At 45.8% G+C, this 20753-nt stretch overlaps 1 protein-coding gene across 1 annotated transcript in view; it reads left to right on the top strand.

Annotated features, from left to right (window-relative positions):
• LOC130116853 (forkhead box protein O1-A-like) overlaps positions 1-19756 on the top strand; it is a 30564-nt gene extending 10808 nt beyond the window's left edge. Inside the window, exons 2-3 of the mRNA XM_056284930.1 lie at positions 16614-16805; positions 17136-19756. Of these exons, the coding sequence (XP_056140905.1) occupies positions 16614-16805; positions 17136-18308 (1365 nt within the window). The 3' untranslated portion in view covers positions 18309-19756. The remainder of the gene's footprint in view (positions 1-16613; positions 16806-17135) is intronic.
• Positions 19757-20753: the final 997 nt, after the last annotated feature.

Raw genomic sequence — 20753 nt, 5'->3', positions numbered from 1 at the left:
GATGCATTCAATTAGTTGCTGCTGTTGTTTTAATGATTTTTTCAGTGGAGTGAAATGGGACAGACTTGCACCTATTAACACCTCTGGATAAATGTTCCCCTAGGCCTGTGCCTAGACTGCTAGACAACAATAGTTCAACGCACCTGCATCTGCATCTGCACCTAGCCGTGGTCTGGGGTTAGCGGAGGCATATGTGCAAATTCAAGCTGATATGGACACCAAAATTGCATAACACCGGCGGCTGTGCAGTAGCACATCACCAGCTGCACCACCACGCCCACCTCAGCGCAGGTGGGTACCTTTTGCTGCACAGAATTACCAAACACATTCAGAGGAAACTGCCAAGTCAGCCTGTTTGTGCCTCTGTCGGCTCTGCGCCAGCACCGAAACGGAACCCAAAATGTGTCTGGCGAGGCTTGAGAAAGGAGGGTTGGAAATGAAAAATATAAATGTTGAGAAAAAAATTTAACAATCTCAAATAAAACGGGGCGGCGCAGTGCCGCAGTGGCTAGCGCGGTCACCTCACAGCAAGGCGGTCCTGGATTTGAGCCCTAGGGTAGTCCGTCCTTGGGTGTCATCCCGGGTCATCCTCCGTGTGGAGTTTGCATGTTCTCCCCGTGTCTGCGTGGGTTTCCTCCGGGGGCTCCACCCCGCCCCCACCCCCACAGTCCAAAGACATGTAGGTCAGGTGAATCAGTCGTACTAAATTGTCCCTAGGTGTGAATGTGAGTGAGTGTGTGTGGGGCCCCTGTGATGGCCTGGCGGCCTGTCCAGGGTGTCTCCCCGCCTGCCGCCCAATGACTGTTGAGATAGGCTCCAGCATCCCCGCGGCCCTGAGAGCAGGGTAAGCGGTTTGGGTAATGGATGGATGGATGTTAGTAAAACGTAAAACATTTGCTGCTTGCAACTGTTGCCAACTTGACAACTCAGTAGATTCAGTGACTCTAATGATCCCTTGAGTGACTCAATTCATGAAAAGTGAGTTGCAACAAAACTAGTACATGATCTCTTGGAGAATGTTTAAACGTTGAAATCTGGCAGCAAAGTCATGTAGAGACACACAACACCCATTCCACATACGCACATAATAAGTGTGTTTGGTTTACCAGCACACCAGCTGGTACTGACAGACAGAACCAGCCCCAACAATCATCAGTGGTACTGTAGATGCTTGAACGTCTCTTGTGCTACAAAAAGTTGCCTGAAAATCTATTCAAAATAGTGCCACTCTGCACAATGGAAAATATAATTATCATGATAATCAGAGAGAAATGTACACAGTATTGATATGTATCACAGTACATGCGTTTCATGTTATAAATACAATTTCCAAGAATGCAGCTGAAATTCATCACATTCAGTTGCTTGGTCATTTAAAGAATAATATCAAACCAAAGCAACAAAGCTATTTTTTCCACTAATATTCCCTCAAGTAAGGGCGTCCAGGTAGCATAGAGGTCTATTCTGTTGCCTACCAACACGGGGATCAGCGGTTCGAATCCCTGTGTTACCTCCGGCTTGGTCGGGCATCCCTACAGGGTGGGAAGCCAGATGTGGGTGGGTATGTGTCCTGGTCGCTGCACTAGTGCCTAATCTGGTCGGTCGGTCGGTCAGGGCGCCTGTTCAGGGGGGGATGGGATGGGATTGGGGGCAATAGCGTGATCCTCCCACGCGCTACGTCCCCCTGGTGAAACTCCTCAATCTCAGGTGAAAAGAAGCGGCTGGTGACTCCACATGTATCGGAAGAGGCATGTGGTAGTCTGCAGCCCTCCCCGCATCGGCAGAGGGGGTGGAGCAGTGACCGGGACGGCTCAGAAGAGTGGGGTAATTGGACGGGTACAATTGGGGAGAAAAAGGGGGGGAAATAAAATAAAATTCTCTCAAGTATTTCGGACCTCGTTTTGCAAGAAATTTTAGGTAACAGATTTTAAATATCTTCAGTTTAGACGATAATATTGTGGACCGTGAAATGACAGTATCATGCCAATACAATACCACTGAAGGGCAGTAAATGGTAATATTAAATCATTGCCCAGCACTAACTCAAAGTAATCTATTCACTGGAGCTTTAAAGAAGGTTTTTTTTTTTACATTTATGTTTGTGTTACCATCCTTTAGTGGAAGCACAGTGCTGTTTCCAAACCGAGGACAGCCAATATGAGGACAGAGGTTTCAAAGATTTGGTACATAGTTCTGGAAAGACAAGGCAGCTTGTGTAATAAATGAGCGAAAACTGAATGAGTAAGAGCCATTTGTGTGGCGACCACAAGGTTAAAAGAGAGGCGTGAATTTAAGGGGCCCACTGAAACCTTCATGCAGCCCCATGAGGAGAGGAAGGCTTGCGGTGGGGGCTTTCAGAGAAAAGGGTGTATTGTTCTTCAGCTTGCACAGGATAATAGTCCCCCTATATATTATCTGCATACAAAGAACTTGGCCTCAAATTCATTATGCTAATCATGGGTGGTTTGGTTGCTGCATGACTCTTGGCAGAGGGATTTGGTGTGAGGAAAAAGAAATAGACTAAAAAGTAATTGAAATTAGGAGCCAATCCTTCAAATACTAGCCGGCTTTTTTTTAACCTTATTCATTCTTGTTCTACTGGATTTAATCACTGCCTTTTATACCATCAATCATGCCATCTTACTTTATCGATGGACTGGATAACTGGGTTGGCATTTCTGGTACTGTGTTAAACTGGTTTCAGTCTGATTTCACTGGTAGATATTTTGATGTTTGTATTAACAATCATGTGTCCTTGTCAGCTTCCTCGCTGTGTGGAGTGCCTCAAGGGGTCTGTCCTTGGGCCAATCCTCTTCTCATTATACGTGATTCCTCTGAGTCATTTGTTCAGCTGCTGTCAAGACATGTCATACTACTGTTATTCTGATGATACACAGATCTATTTCTCTGCCAAATCCAATAACCTGAATCAATTGTCCTCCCTCCTTGATTGTTTAGCCACCATCAAAGATGGAATGTCCCTTAATTTCATCCACCTAAACCCTGACAAAACTGAAGTTCTCATAACTGGTCCTGAGAGCTTTGCCACTGCAGCTTATCAGTTTATTGGCCCACTTCACTCAGATATCAAACCTACTGCTAAGAATCTCGGCACCAACTTTGACCAGTATGTCTTTTGACCCATCATGATGTTAATAAGCTTGTACAGTCCTGTTTTATTCAGCTAAGAATTAGCACAAAAATCAGATATGTTTGCCTTCTGGGGATCTCGAACTATTAATTCATACTTTCATTTTCTCCCTTCTGGATTATTGTAACTCCCTCTACACATGCCTCAGTCAAGCCACATTAAACCGTTTGCAGTTGGTTCAGAATGCAGCTGCCAGACTATTAACTAGAACTAGCCGTATGCCCCACATTACTCCTGTTCTTGCATCCCTCAGTTGGTTTCCCGTAAAATTCAGAATAAATTACAAGATCTTATTGATTACTTATAAAGTACTGTATGACCTTGAGCCCATCTATATTTCTGATCTCCTCATTCCTCATTCTACTTCTCGACCAGTCCGATCCTCAAATCTTGGTCTTTTGTCCATCCCCCATCCCAACTGCAACACAAAAGGTGACCGTGCCTTTGCAGTTTTAGCCTCAAGGTTCTTGATTAATCTTCCCCAATTAATTAGATTTGCTGAATCTTTGGACTGTTTAAAAGGGTTTCTAAAAACCCATTTGTAAGGGTGTCTAGGTAGCATAGCAGTCTATTCTGTTGCCTACCAACACGGGGATTGCCGGTTCAAATCCCTGTGTTACCTCTGGCTTGGTCAGACGTCCCTACAGACACAATTGACCGTGTCTGCAGGTGGGAAGATGGATGTGGGGATGTGTCTTGGTCACTGCACTAGCGCCTCCTCTAGTTGGTCGAGGGCACCTGTCCGGGGGGGGGAATAGCGTGATCCTCCCACGCGCTACGTCTCCCTGGTGAAACTCTTCACTGTCAGGTGAAAAGAAGCGGCTGGCAGCTCCACATGTATCGGAGGAGGCATGTGGTAATCTGCAGCCCTCCCTGGATCGGCAGAGTGGATGGAGCAGTGACCGGGACAGCTCGGAAGAGTGGGGTAATTGGCCAAGTACAATTGGAAAGAAAAAGGGGGAACCCCCCCCCCCCAAAAAAAGTGCTTATATAAATAAATCTTGTGACCTGTACAAAAAATGTCGGTCTCAAATTCCTTTTACAGCTCGTTAGAGAGTGCAGATTAAGACTTCAGTCCTTTAAATGTATTGTTTTTCTTTCTTTGACACTTTATTAATCAAACGGCATAGGCCATCCACATGAGGGTGAACCCAATACTGGGTGTTTTGCTGTTAATGGTGCTCTTTCTGTCTAAATACTTACTCATTCAAAGATAAACTGTCAACCACAGGTTGCATGCTTCTCCATTCTATTCATGGTGTTGGTTTAAAGCCATGTATCAGTCACTCGGTTCATGTCCCTCGGTTGTTTATCGAAAAATATTCATTACAGCTGGGACTGCGTCCTTCATCTGCAGCCACAGTAGCAAAGTTTCACACTCGGGTTAAGCTCTGCTTGCTCTTCCTCGGTCAGAGGATAAAGTGGGGAGAGGTACACAGGAAGACGGTGTCAGGAAGTGGTTAGTCCTTCGACTGTAATCTCTGCAAGCTATGCACGTCTCTGAAATCTTACTCTAACACACAACATAAGTGTTCCTAACCAAAACTCTAATCTACATTTCAATCTTGTTGCAGGGGTGTATTGGCAACCCTGACAAGTCTAGCAGAGATTAAACCTAGAGAATAAAGCCCCATTGTGCATGGCTTGCCCGTAAAACGCTGTGCAAATCTTGCCTACCATGTTGACATGTATCACCCAAAACATAGTGATTATTTTGTGAGTGTATTAATCTTTAAAGTATTTATTAAATAGTGTGCATGACTTGTTTTTGTTTGTTTTCTAGGAGCAGTGACTGTCGAAGCTGACTTGACTTTTGCCCTTATTTTGCGCTGTGTTGTACCAGAGGAGGCTCGTAAGCAACACAGATGGTCTAGCTCTCATCTACCGTGCAGTTTCCACGTTTCGGGCCACTCTGATTAAACATTAGCACTAACTGTGCTAACAAAACAAAAAAAAAAAACATGGTTACTGATTTGAGTGGCCGGTTGCCTTCATGCAGTCAGTCCCTTGGGGGGTTCCTCCGGCTGTGGCTGTGCCATGGTCCATAAATCGAGCGTCAGGCGACTCTCACTCTGGCTGCACCTGTCTCCACTGCCGGGCCTTGTTTGTTTGCTTAACCTGTAACCGTTACTGCAAGCCTCATGCTTCAGTAGGCCAGGAACAGCAGCTGTGTCAATTATTTGTTTTGAGGTCTTGCAGGAGGAGGCTGACGTTGTGGCTGTTCTCCAGAATGCTCGTACTTCTGCCAGCAGTTTACTTAGACGTCCGTGCCCATCGTATCCACGATGGCAGATGTGTATCAAGAACCCCTGATTCTAATGCACGTTAGTTCAGCGGCACCCTGGTTGAAAGTGAAACGGGGAGCACATGGGCGCACGGCGGCAGACGGCCTCGCTGAATGACTGGCTTCTGCTGCTCTGGAGTCACAGCATTCTACCCACACACAATAGTATGTGACCTCTGTGAGGGCACACTAGAAATACACGGTGTCAGAAGCTTTTCTCAGGTTGGATGTCCTTGCACGTGGAGTTGACTTTGCATTGGTGTGATAAAATGCAGTAGTAGAACTATATATATAAATAGATAGATAGATAGATAGATAGATAGATAGATAGATAGATAGATAGATAGATAGATAGATAGATAGATAGATAGATAGATAGATAGATAGATATAGCTATATAGATATATATATTTAGCAACTCTCAAGGTTAATGGTACTATGTCAGTTTCACTTAGGTGGCTACAAAAAAGTAAACCAGTATGTCAGATCCACCGTGGTTCTTCAGAACAAACCGAAAGAACCTCTTTCTGTTGGGAGCATTATTGGTAGAATTAAGTCACTCAGAACCAGGAAAACACTGAAAGGTATGAAGGAGCTCAGATCCACTAGTCATGGCTTTAAGTGATAGCTAGATGCTGAGTTTAAATCGGGTAGTACGGTGAAGGATGGACTGCCTCAAATAATTCAGAGTTATTACCATTAAGAGTAAAGAGCAGTGGGCGCCTGGGTGGTGTGGCGGTCTATTCCGTTGCCTACCAACACAGGGATCGCCAGTTCCAGTCCCCGTGTTGCCTCTGGCTTGGTTGTGCGTCCCTACAGACACAATTGGCCGTGTCTGTGGGTGGGAAGCCGGATGTGGGTGTGTGTCCTGGTCGCTGCACTGGCGCATCTTCTGGTCGGTCGGGGCGCCTGTTCAGGGTGGAGGGGGAACCGGGGGGGTTAGCGTGGTCCTCCCACGCGCTATGTCGCCCTGGCGAAACTCCTCACTGTCGGGTGAAAAGAAGTGGCTGGCGACTCCACATGTATCGGAGGCATGTGGTAGTCTGCAGCCCTCCCTGGATCGGCAGAGGGGGTGGAGCAGCGACCGGGACGGCTCTGAAGAGTGGGGTAATTGGCCGGGTACAATTGGGGAGAAAAACGGGGGAAATTGCGAAAATAAATATACAAAAAAAGAGTAAAGCGCAGTTGTTGGCCCTGGTGAGCTGGTGGATGCCTGCTATTCTCCCTATGCCATGGTGAGGTCTCTCCCAGGGGAGCATGGAGGATGCTTCCTCCTGTGGTCCAGTCATGCACGCCGTGATCTTTTGCCAGACTTATTTGAATACGTGGACATTTGCATGTCACCAGCAAACTCAGCCAATTGTGCACGACAGATGTATTGATCGCACACTTTGTTTTCATGGTCAGTTGTACACTGCCAAAGCTTAGCTGAGGTGTGGCTGGTGTGCAGAAAAAGGACTGAAAGGGTTCTGGTGGAGTCAACACATCTGAGATATGCGTTGCATGTGCGAGCAGTTGAGCTGACAGCGCCTACTACATGTATGCCTCATGCTTGTACGCCTCTCCAAGCGACCTGTGTGGTGTGTGTGTGTGTGTGTGTGTGGTGGGGCTGTGTGCTCTGGATGTGGTCTCACTCGGGGTGGGTGAGGAACGGCTCTGTTTTGGTGTGTTGAAAAACAGCGGGAGGGTCCAATCCGGCACATCATGTCTTGCACCACCCCCACCGTCACCACCACATGCTGCAGCTCCATGCGTGTCTCTGTCAGCGCCACAGAGGAGCTCGTGCTCGGCAGCACACGGCAAACCCGCTGACCCCGGCTCCCGCGGCAAAAACATCCTCGTCTCTCCCTGCCGCCCTCCCCGCCCCTTCCTCAAACCCTGTAACCTCTCCTTTCGCTCTCCTTAGAATCTCTCACTTTATGAACCCCCCCCCCCCCGTTTTTACACCCCCAAGCTGAGCTTCACAAGCCCAATTCTGGTGTGTGCTATCAGTGTTTGCATCCCTTCTGCACCTGACTGCTGCTCGTGTATCAATGGATTTCCCCTCTTCAGGAGTGTTAAGAGAAGAAACATTCTCAAAATAAATTGCTGGTTGACTTGATCACTTTTACCAGCCCAACACGCCTTACTAGTATGGCTGTATAAATCAAAACAAGATGATAATGCGTACTCAGTAAGCCATTTGCTGAAAGCCTAACCCGAGACAGACATTTCACAGTGTCACCCAGACAGTCGGCCTATTGTTGTCCAATGTGAGCATTTTTATCTCCATGCTGTGTGTGTCCTTGTAGAATCCTGTGGTTAGGGACATCTGGCTCCACTAACTGCAGGGAGTTGCTGTTGGGTTCACATGAGTATTTAGGGGAAATTCCGTGGTGGAGTTATTTTTCTGGCTTGAGTTGCATTATGGGCATTTTTTCTGTACTCCGCGTCCATCACAACAGTGAGCTGCAGTCTGTGTGTATATATATATATATATATATATATATATATATATATATATATGTGTGTGTGTGTATATATATATATATATATATATATATATATATATATATTTAGAGAAACTGGGATATGTTTCTGTTTCCCACTTGGACCTGCTTTTTGCTCATCAGCATTTCAGGACTCGGGAACAATTTGTTGTCATCTCATTCATGCGCTTGTCTACACAAAAGAGATAAAATCTTGTTTCTGCCAGCGCACTGCAGTGCAACACAAAAGACAAAAACACATATCCAAAACCTCCCAAAAACGACACCACCAAAAACATACAAAACCAGAGATAACAAAGCCTAAAAACACAGTCAACAACACAATCCAAAAATGTCACCGTCCAGAGAATGAACGCCAGCCAGGATGACTGTCAGAACTGCCGGTCTGCATGGGCTAGCAGTTAGCTTAGCCTGCCCCGCTTCCACTTGCTGTCAGACCACCCTCGGTGTTTCCTCTTCGGGCGCAGCTCCTGTCAGAGCCCGTGGTCTTTGGGCCCACAAGACGCAGCAGACCAGGCTCCCTCAGCCGATCCAGTGCCAGCTCTCCCAGCCAGACACCTTCGACACACCTCCCCCGCACTCCACACAACAACATAAACACAGATGCAGACAAAAACACTGCACAGTCAATGCTCAGCGAGGCCGCCGCCAGACTGCCCTCGGTGTTATCTTGGTGTTATTGGAACTGCCGGTCCGCATGGGCTAGCAGTTAGCTTAGCCTGCCCCGCTCTCCCAGCCGATCCAACACCAGCTCTCCCAGGCATTTAACTAATCATCTAGCAGAAGGGTTAAGGACTAGATGCGCCTATCTGTCCCTGACATAACAGGAGAAAATGGACGTAATGAGGCTTATGGCACAAGGACAGTGCAGACACGACACAAACACAACATGTTAAAAAAGGTACAAGAGGTTAAACCCATGCAACTCTCACTTGGAAATGTTTGTCTAATCCAAAGTGCATGCTGCTGAATTGGTTTTATTGGTAGCAAAGAGCAAAAATGCGGGCTCTTATGTCTTTGACACGGTAGCGACATTAATCCTGAGGGCAAGCTCCCTGCTCACAGCCAGTACAACACCACGCTTGCTGTGAGTGTGAGTGAGTTTTGTTCATTTGTTGTGGTTACAGAGAGCAGCATGTGAACACGAGTTTCCACTGACCCATAGTTGACTGAAGTCACGTTATCTGTATTGACGGCTGAGACAGAGGTGTGTATGGTAGCAAGCTGACTTTTGCAGTAATGCCTGTGAAAGGAAACCGTTTTTAGGTCCTCACCTTTATTCTTTTTCGCTCTTGCTTCTTGATGGGGCGAGATTGGGTGGAGAGGTGCCGGTAACAGGTTGTAGAAACGAAACTAGGTGGAGTGCAAATGCACACGTAGGACCCGCAATGAAGATAGATCAAAGTGCCAGCTTTTAGAGCTTTTAGAACCCTCCCCTCTTTTTATTGTTCTGAACAAACCGGTGACAGAAGACAACGTCCCATCTCAGAAAAGGATGTTCTCTGGGTTTTGGGCTGGGTTGTGGTCTTACTCTGTTGAACTTCTATGGTGGAAGATCACCAAGACTTTTAAATAAATTACTCTGCAGTTTGACCTGTGCTTTGCACTTACGCTTACATTCCCAAGTGCTATCTCACACTCATAGTTAATTCATGAGATACAGTATGGAGACTTGTAGACAACAGACTTGTACAGAACATGCTAAAAAGGCCTTTCCAACCATTTATTTTCACCTCCCAAGTTTATCGTTGTGCAGTACATCATAACTCCCGTTCCTTCCCAGCAATTTCATGGGATGTTGCTACCTTGCATATTGCTAAATAGTCCACCCAATCAGTGTGCCATTTACTCTCTATGGACGTGCTACCTGCTATGATAAAATTACAGGAAGTCCCCGGGTTACGAACGAGTTCCGTTTTTGAGTCTGTTCTTATGTCGAATTTGTATGTAAGTCGTAACAGTTATGTACAGTCGAGGCTCAGCGTTTTCGGTTTTTACAGATTTTCATGGAAAAATACCCAGATTTCTTAAAAGGAGCAGATCGGTTTAAACTTGATTTTCCCCCCGTATTTTATGTTTCCACGGATCCAAAAGTTGTTCCTGTTCGTGTGAGGTTATGTAACAGTGTCCTCTTGTGGCGGAATGCGGCATGCTTTGAAAAATAAAAACTGAAAACGCTAAGCCTTGCGTACAGTTCACATCTAGCATCAATTAGTCAAATGTTTGTCTCAGTATGTAGTATATATATATTACCTAAAACATCATAAATATAATAACGCAGTAATAATAATAAATCTAACTACAGTACAGTATTTATAATTGAGAGAGAGAATGTGTGTATAGTTATAAAAAAAACCCGTAAAAGAAACATTTCTTACATTTCAAACTCCCGACCTGCCACTGTCCCGGGAGCGGGTCGCGACCGGCAGTGGTCGGCCGTTTGACGCCAGAAACGACAGCCAGCTTGGGGCTCGCCTTCCCGGGTAAGTGAAAAAACGATAAGAGCGCTTCACCTCTCTCTGCATCACCATCCCTTGTGTAGTGGGCATTATAAACCACGCCTTGTAGGGGTAGTAATAGTACTTATTTACCTTGAAAGATTAGGTTAATGAAGGGATCTGGGTCCCCTTTCCCAATGCAATTAGTCTCAGTACCTACCTGGGTAAGTATGTGGATGCCTATCCTGCTGAACAGAGTGGTTAGTACGTTACACCCTATAAGATATCATGAGGTGGGCTTCACGCTAAGGTATTTGACACAGCGATCCCTGACGTGTAGAGTGCATGCTGTGCTATGGGTCCAACTCAGCATAACCCCCCCCCAGAACTAACAGGACAGTTGAGACGCCCCTACTCCAAGGTAAGTACACAACTCCAAAATACTTATAAACCCTCGGGTAAGTATTGTAATAAGCCCTAAACTCCAAACACAGTAAAGGTGAATCAATAGGCAACAGCAGTTTAGTATTATATGAATGTAATACTATAGGATGACAATAGTAAAAAAAATAAAATACAAAAAAACATAGTTTGACTTTCTTTGTATACACAGTATGTCTTGGCATGTACAATATCAACACAACCTCAAATGAGAAACTCACTCTAAATGTTGAGTATCAAAACCAATGAATGTTCAAACATAAACGGTTCAGTTCGGGGTTTTTTCTAACACAGTCTAGTAATGAGTAATAACGAAATTGACACAAATACCAGTCTGATGAATCCTGGGCACGAGATGAGCCTCTGGAGAGACGCCTGTATGGCAGGGCAAACCACGTGACGTGCGTGTAGTCTACGTGACTCGCTGTAGGAGTCAGATGGCGCCAACAGCAATGCGACGCGTTCAATGTTCACACTGCTCTTGAAATAACTTTCACTCAGGCAGCAAATCTCCCGCCACAAAACTAAAAAACACGACTGTCCTCCGAGTCTTCTCAGCATCCAACAGCTCATCCGAACGCGCGCAGTCCCAGAATTAACGAGCCACCGCGACCAGTGAGCTAGCTAGCTCCGCTGACAAATAGACTAACGTTAGTGTAACCGGTTATTTTCTTGCCCGGTGCGGGATTCCATACGGGGTGTACTGCACCACAAGGCGACATCACTAGCCGCTCGGCTAACGGGTCAGACCCGTTAGCTAGGGACTAACGTGTCTTATTAGTAGTTTACAGTCGTCACCCTCCCCGGAAGCGCGCCCTCGCGCTTGTTCTTCCCGCGCTCCGAAGAGACTTCTGAGGATCTGCACACTTCCGGATCCCACCGCTGCCACCAATGTAACCGGTTATTTTCTGGCCCGGTGCGGGATTCAATAGGGGGTGTACTGCACCACAAGGCGACATCACTAACCGCTCGGCTAAAGGGTCAGACCCGTTAGCTAGAGGCTAACGTGTCTTATTAGTAGTTTACAGCACTATAGGCTAATCCAGTACGGTACTAAGCTAGCGCTGGAGAGAGTCCAATCACTAAACACTAATGTCTACTATTGTCTGTCTAGAACCCTCTTCGTGCCTCATGCACACTACAACAATGGCAAATGTTCCTCTGAAACTCACGGCACCGACGAAGCACCGACTTCCCCGTCCTCGGTCCGGGACCATTTCAAACACTCCACCGCTAGTCGGGGGGATTCATGCTAGCTGATGGTCACTAGCAGCCTCCAAGCAGGACACCTTCTCCGACGCACCCCAGGAAACACGAATTCGTCCCACAGGATTCTGGCAGACGGTAACACATTCGCTCCACGTACAGTACGTGTCCGCCTCTCTCTCTAGATTTCGTAATTTTTTTCTATTAGAAAAACATTTTGTTCAGCGACCCACACACAGCCGCAAAGCTCTCGCACGCCGCCTCTTCTTGTTTTTCTTTTTTTTTTTCGTCTCTTCCCCTCGGCGTGTTAGAGAGCCTCACTCTGATTGGCTACAATGCCGGAAGCTTTGCCTGATACTAACCCTATCACATACGACTATACTCAGAATAGTTGCATTAGGCTCTGAAGCCATGATTACAAGGGTGAATGCATGGCCATTTTAAGTCGAAACACAACGCACACATTGTTCACGCGATCCGACTTAAAATGGCGACGACGGCGTGGCGCTGTTCTCCCTCGGGCCGACAACCCGCCTAAAACGCGCAGTGCTTGGAGCGTCGCGCAAAGTAATCCATCCGTTTGTTAGTACTGTAAACTACTAATAAGACACGTTAGTCCCTAGCTAACGGCTCTGACCCTTTAGCCGAGCGGCTAGTGACGTCGCCTTGTGGGTGGTGCAGTACACCTCGTATCGAATCCCGCACCAGGCAAGAAAATAACCGGTTACAGTAGGAACCATTGGGTGTACGTAAATCGTGCGTTCGTAACCCGGGGACTTCCTGTACTCAGAATTGTAAGATAAAAAAAAAACTAGAATAGAGTGAACTAAACTTGCATTACCTGCTGAGGTTTAGTAGTGGTAGTTGTAGGAGTAGTGGTAGTTGTAATAATTTAGGCCTGGGGTTCTCAAAGCCTGTGTTGAGGGTCTCACACACACACACACACAAATGTAAATAAGTCCAAACCCAACCATTTGATTATGGACAAATGGACAAAAATAAATGGATGTTTGTTCACCAACCAGTGAGAGAAGAGAGAGCGACGGGATGATGCAGTCCTTCTGATGTCGGGTCTGTGTTCTGTTGTAGCAATCCTGAGGCTCTGGCCAAGATGTGTGATGTGCATTGGACAGTCTTGTTTCTTTCCTGGTTCTTGATCGAGTTCATTGAAGAAAACGATGACTCTCGTATGTGTGTGGAGGGAAAATAGTGAGCAGCAAAGCTCTCGTGTTTTTGAATCGAGCTTGGGGAACCACGTCGATCCAAAAGTCACTCACCCCAACACCCTTGTGTTGTGCTTTGAGCAAATCAGATATGCCCATCTCCAAGACCTCCATCTGAAGAGTCGCCTCATCTATGGAGGGCACCAGCCTTTTGGCCTCTGCAGTCCACTGGCCATCAGCCGAAACAGAGAACGGCTGTCTCAGGAAGAGCAGGATGTCACCCGAGAGTTTAGGAGAACCTTCATATCATTCCTTGAAGTTTTCTGCCAGGCTCGTCTTGAAATCCTTCATTACTGGATCCTCTCGCACTTTGTTGTTCTCACAATGCTCCCGCAGACATGGAGATTGCAACTTTCTCCCGGGAATGTCTCTTTCCTTGCTGGCATCCTCCTCTGGTCCATATATTCTGTATAATAATATAATAATTCAAATATTATTATGATTTATATTATACATCAATTGTATATTATTTTATATAATTATAACATAATTATATAAATAATGTAATCATATTAAATATATAAATATAGTATATATATGATTTTATATAATAATATTATATAACTGTTAAAAGAAACACTCAACGGTAGGAAAAGTGCTCAACAAATAAGGAAAATACTCCAGCGATTCAAGTAAAATCTTTGAGACAGTACAAGCCTGTTTCATGCCAAAAGCAATCATATATATATATATAAATCTACTTGAATCACTGATTAATTATATTAATTTATAATTATATTATTGTAATTATATGGTAATTCCAATAAATCCGAATCCATATAATTGTGTTATCCTGTTTTAATGTTACACCCTTCTCTCACTAAGATGTGGGATTAATTTTTTTTTTTAACTTGGTGACGCTAGTCACGTGGCTTGGGTCCTGAGCTGTTCCAGTGGTGTCTGGACACTGCTTGGCATCCATCCATCCAGCCATCAATTTTCCGAACCACTTATCCTGCTCTCAGGGGATGTCGCGGGGATGCTGGAGCCTATCCCAGCAGTCATTGGGCGGCAGGCGGGGAGACACCCTGGACAGGCCGCCACACTATAACACACTAACACACACACACACACACACACACACACACACACACACACACACACACACACACACACATTCATATCTAGGGACAATTTAGTATGGCTGATTCACCTGACCTACATGTCTTTGGACTGTGGGAGGAAACCGGACCCCCGGAGGAAACCCACACAGACACGGGGCGAACATGTAAACTCCACACAGGACAACCCGGGACCACCCCCAAGGTTGGACTACCCCCCGCGGGGCTCGAATCCAGGACCTTCTTGCTGTGAGGCGACTGCGCTAACCACTGCGCCACCGTCCCACCCCTGCTTGACATCCTCTTCATCATATTCTTCATATATTTTATAATCCCATTATAATTGTTATGCTCTTTCAATGTTGTATTCTGTAAATTGTGTAAACACAACATCCATTGCACATTGTCTGTCTTGGGAGAGAGATCCTTCCTCTGTTGCTCTCCCTGAGGTTTCATTCTATTTTTTCTACTCGTTAAATGTTTTGTTTTAGGGCGTTGCTCCTTAACCAATGCGAGGACAGGGTGTTGTGTTGCTATTGTGTTGCCCTTGAGGCAAATTTGTAATTTGTGATATCGGGCTATACAAATAAAATTGTCTTGACTCTGACGTTCGCAGGTGACATTGATGTGTAGCAAGAGTAGGGTGCAGGTTGAGGAGAGCCTGGAGAGGTGGAGGTATGCACTGGAGAGAAGAGGGATGAAAGTCAGTAGGAGCAAGACAGAATACCTATGCATGAACAAGAGGGAGGACAGTGGAATGGTTAGGATGCAAGGAGTAGAGGTGACGAAGGTACTTGGGGTCAACTGTCCAAAGTAACGGGGAGTGCAGAAGAGAGGTGAAGAAGAGAGTGCAGGCAGGTTGGAGTGGGTGGAGAAGAGTGTCAGGAGTGATTTGTGACAGAAGGGTACCAGCAAGCGTTAAAGGGAAGGTTTACAAGATGGTTGTGAGACCAGCTATGTTATATGGTTTGGAGACAGTGGCACTGATGAAAAGAGAGGAGGTGGAGCTGGAGGTGGCAGAGTTGAAGATGATAAGATTTTCACTGGGAGTGATGAAGAAGGACAGGATTAGGAACGAGTATATTAGAGGGACAGCTCAGGTTGGACGGTTTGGAGACAAAGCAAGAGAGACAAGATTGAGATGATTTGGACATGTGTGGAGGAGAGATGCTGGGTATATTGGGAGAAGGATGCTGAATATGGAGCTGCCAGGGAAGAGGAGAAGAGGAAGGCCAAAGAGGAGGTTTATGGATGTGGTGAGGGAGGACATGCAGGTGGCTGGTGTGACAGAGGAAGATGCAGAGGACAAGAAGACATGGAAACGGATGATCCGCTGTGGTGACCCCTAATGGGAGCAGCCAAAAGTAGTTGTAGTAGTAGTAGTAGTAGTAGTAATAGTAGTATTTAAAGTTTCAGTTTAATATACATTGACAAACCGTCATCAAGTTAGATGGACAAACTGTAATTTCTCCATTCTGAAGTCCTCACGCGCATGAAGTAACATTAAAAGTTAACTTACCTTGCACTCGCTGTCAAGCGAAGAGTGATGTTTGTGGAGATGGGTAGTCATGTCGGAAGTGTTCGATCCCCTTGCAGTAACTTTCTCTTGCATGTTCAGCAGGTTGGGTAGTCATCTTCTATGAGGTTCCCATCAGATTTTTTTTTAAAATAACCAAATTATGCCAAGACTTCAGACCTTTTCTTCTCGGACGGGTGAAAAATCTGAGCAGCGCTATCATCTCCTGGCTTCAGCTATTGTTTTGGAAAAACTAGCTAGTCCATGTAGCACGTTCAGCTGGCAACATAGCACAATTGCGGTAAATGAGGTTATTAAATTTTGACAGGGTATGATAACCGTCAGGAATTTTGTCACAATATATTGAAAAAAAACTGTAACCGTCCCATTTTCCTTCATGTGATTTAGAAATCACCCCCCATTTCTTTTATGCTTACAAAAATTGCTAAACGACTTAATCTTCTACCCCAGTATACCCTGCCAGTTTACCCCCATGGAGCAGGCTGTCTTGCGTTTGCATGTGGGAGTTTTTTTTGCATGAGTGGGATTTCACAGTTTACACTTTACTCTTTCAGTACTTTTAAATGTTTAAGGCTGACTTTGGAAGAAGTAAATCATTTACTTACAGGCATCTGTCATTTTGTATTATCCTACAACATCCCGGGGGCACAGGAATATAATGATCTGGTAATGGGAGAAAGAACATATAATTGAATTCACTCCAACGCCCTCTAATCTATCATTATTATTTCAAATATAATCATAATTTCTAAAATGAAGTGATTTATTCTTTTGTCCTTTCAGAATTCCATCAGACACAACTTGTCCCTGCACAGCCGTTTTATGCGCATGCAGAATGAGGGGACGGGGAAAAGCTCCTGGTGGATGCTGAACCCAGAGGGTGGAAAGAACGGCAAGTCCCCTCGACGCAGAGCTGCCTCCATGGACAATACCAGCAAGTTTGCCAAGAGCCGAGGAAGGGTGACAAAGAAAAAAGTACCATGTTCTTTCTTTATAATATTATACCAATATGCTTAGCACTGCAAGCAGATGAAAAACTGTTAAGGCCAAAACGTCATTATTAAAAAATAAATAGACCTTATTTTACACTCTTGCACCATTTGAACTATACATTGGACTTCAAATGGGGGTTTCTCATCCTTTGAGGTTATAAAATCTGCACAGCTCCTCATGGTTTCAACTGACATTAGTATCCATGGGGGTTTTGGCCACAGGAGGGCTTCTCTGTGTTTTAGTATACCTTTGTAATATACACTTGATGTTATGGCAGTTGAGCTTTAGCTGTTTTTGTCCCTCTGTCCACAGCTGGCCCTTCAGGAAGGGGTGGACGGAGCAGCAGACAGCCTGGGTTCCCAGTACTCTAAGTGGCTGGGAAGCTCCAATTCCCACAGTAACGATGACTTTGAAGCATGGAGCACCTTTAGGACACGAGCCAGCTCTGATGCCAGCACCCTCAGTGGTCACCATTCCCCTTTCTTGCCTGAGCAGGATGACATGGCGGAAGCTGATGTCCACATGGTGTACCCCGGAGGGGCAGGAACCAAGATAACACCCACTCTACCAAGCCTTTCAGAGCTGGCGGGATGCATTGGCCAACATGGCTCAGAGAGAGCAATGGAGGGTCTGTTGGATAACCTGAATTTGCTGCCTCCGAAGAATGCCCAGCTGGCGTCAGACTCTGCCCACTCTTCAACCTCTGCTTTGCTTCAAAATAGTCTCTACACTCCGACCAGCATGGCCTCCCAGCAGCAGCAGGACCTCCATAAGTGTTTGTATGGCCAGCTGGGGATGAATTCCCCGTCCTCCATCCCAATGCAGACTATTTCAGATTGCAAGCCAGGCTTCAGATCTTGTCAGAATCCATATAACTATCCTGCAGGACTCCTCAAGGAGCTGCTTACCTCAGATACAGACCCCAGTAGGAACATGACACCCTCCATGGAGTCAGTGGTGTCTCAAGCTGGGAAGGGAGGTTGCCTACTTTCCATTTACAGTAACCTAGGCCAGCTCGGGGTACAGGAAAGAATGAAAAAGTCAAATCCTCAAAGTCCACATGTACATTCACACCCCATACATAGCCAGGGCCCCTCCGCCTCATTGGACATGAATAGCTGTAACATGATCTCCCTGGCTAGCCATAATTCTGCAGGGAGTCCATCTCCAATGATTCGTCTGAGGACATGCATGCAGCCACATCATGGCCACTTAGCACATGCTGGTAATGTTCCAGCAAGCTATGGTGGCACCAGCGGGCACAGGGAACACAGCCAAGCCTACTTCTGTGGTCCCCACCAGGAGAGACTGCCCAGTGACCTGGACAACATGTCCATTGAGAGCTTTGACTGTGATTTGGAGACTGTCCTCCATGACACCCTTATGGACGGAGATGCGCTGGACTTCAATTTTGAGCCCATAACTGGCCCTCAGGGATTTCCACAGAGGGTGAAGCCTACAACACACAGCTGGGTGTCTGGATAGGCAACATAGCTGAGTCACACAGCAACACCCAGATAGATGATGCACTGAAAACACATCTAGTACTTAAATCCAGAAAACATCTCAAACAAACTGTCTGCAACATGTTTGTTATATCAAAATGTCAACAGCCCATTTTTAAGCTGCATTTTAACCTGAATGCAAAGCGAAATTTTGCTTCACTTTCCCCGTGCGGGTTTGGTCACTTGACTGGAAAACGAACAAGCAAATTTCATGCCACGTCACAGTAAGCATTTTTGATTACACCAACGTTGCTAGCAAGTTTGCAAGACACAAGAAGACAGCTTATGTTTCACGTTTTTCTTTGAACAAATCACTCACCAGGCTCTCCAACGGTCTCTCTGACCTTCCGCCACGCCCTCTCCTGTCTCAGTTTGTCCCGGTAGGCTGTTAATGTAGTATCGTACAATTCGGGCAAAGCGCACACCACCACAATCAGCTTGCCCTCCATCTTAGCGGGAGAGATTTCTGTAAAGAGGGCGTGGCTTCTAGCCCTACTTGAAGGTGATTGGCTTTCACTAGGCGACATCTTTTGCTCGAGTTCAACATTTAGTCAACGCTCATTTTACCCATTTCGCGTCAGCCGCAGTTTCGCTGCAATTGATGCGTCCGCGTTGCTCGTAAATTTCGCTTCGCGTTCGATTAAAACGCACCTCTACAGGTTTACCTCAGCAAACATGCCATTATAATCACCTTCTCGGAGGCAGAAAGGCAGTGAGGCTGATATTTCATTTGTTTCCTATTAGAAGATAATGATATTGTAAACTACTAATAAGACACGTTAGTCCCTAGCTAACGGGTCTGACCCTTTAGCCGAGTGGTTAGTGACGTCGCCTTGTGGTGCAGTACACCCCGTATGGAATCCCGCACTGGGCAAGAAAATAACCGGTTACATTGGTGGCAGCGGTGGGATCCGGAAGTGTGCAGATCCTCAGAAGTCTCTTCGGAGCGCGGGAAGAACAAGCGCGAGGGCGCGCTTCCGGGGAGGGTGACGACTGTAAACTACTAATAAGACACGTTAGTCCCTAGCTAACGGGTCTGACCCTTTAGCCGAGCGGTTAGTGATGTCGCCTTGTGGTGCAGAACACCCCGTTTCGAATCCCGCACCGGGCGAGAAAATAACCAGTTATAATATAATAGTTTCCTTTAACAAAATGGTGCTGCACTGAAGCTTGCCTGATCTCCGTTTACAGTTGCCAGGCCAGAACTGGAAATGTGTCGACTTTAATCCAGTGAATGTGGCTCTGTGCTTGTCGTTCATGGCTGAATCATGGAAAATGACTGTTCTCCTATATCATACTGTAGCTGCATTATAGCTGTTTTCTGAGACTATGTGACAGATGTGTTTGAATATATTCAATTATTAAGACTAAAAAAGGGCTGAAACTTTCCCTGAAAGACAACAAAATTGAAGCAAACAAACTAATTTCTTTTGTCTTTTCAAATAAAACGCCTATTTTTAAATGCCTATTAACTTGCTATTTGTATAGTATATATATATATATATATATATATATATATATTTTATTTCTGATTTTTCCCCCAATTTAGTGGCCAATCGATCCCTATTTTTAGTTCAAACACCCACCCTCGTACTGCATGTGTTCGCCAACTGCGTCTCTCCGGCCAGCAGTCTCGAAGGAAACACCTCGCCACAAGGCGAATCCAGGCCGAACCACTGCTTTTTCGGACACACCCAGAGACGCATTCATGTGACGAACACAAGCCGACTCCCTCCCGAAGACAGCGTTGCCAATTATTGCTGTTTCGTCGAGTCCGGTCATAGTAGGATCTGACGAGACCGGGGCGCGAACCCCGGTCCCCGGTGGGAAACTATATCGACCCAAAGCCGATGCTTAGACCGCTACGCCACCGCGGACCCCTGTATAGTATATATTTTTGATATAATGACCACATGTGGACCATTACTTGCCTTTTCTATGGTTGTTCCCAGACCTCATTAAGCTTTGTAACAAGCTTGTCAATGATGTTGCCACTGACATATTCTTGTAGCAGAAATTAGAGCATGTACAATAAATACTGTATATTTTACATACACTATATGGCCAAAAGTATATGGACACCCCTTCTAATGGGTGGATTTGACTATTTCAGACACATCCTTTGCTGGTAGATGCATACAATAAAGCATACAGCCATGCAGTCTCTATAGACAAACACTGATAGAATGGGTCATACTGAAGAGCTCACTGACTTTAAACGTGGCAATATCATAGGAAGCCACCTTTCCAACAAGTTAGTCAGCTGGTCAAATTTCTGCCCTGGTAGATCTGCCCCGGTCAGCGGTAAATGTGTTATTGTGAAATAGAAATGTCTAGGAGTAACAACAACTCAGTCATGAAGCAGTAGGCCACACAAGACCACAGAACAGGACCGCTGAGTGCTGAAGTGTAGCGTGTAAAAAAT

The sequence above is a fragment of the Lampris incognitus genome, chromosome 8 (assembly GCF_029633865.1).
Source record: "Lampris incognitus isolate fLamInc1 chromosome 8, fLamInc1.hap2, whole genome shotgun sequence".
In the NCBI taxonomy this organism is placed as follows: domain Eukaryota; kingdom Metazoa; phylum Chordata; class Actinopteri; order Lampriformes; family Lampridae; genus Lampris; species Lampris incognitus.
The sequence above is the reverse complement of the archived record's forward strand: the minus strand, read 5'-3'. Positions and strand labels throughout refer to the sequence as shown.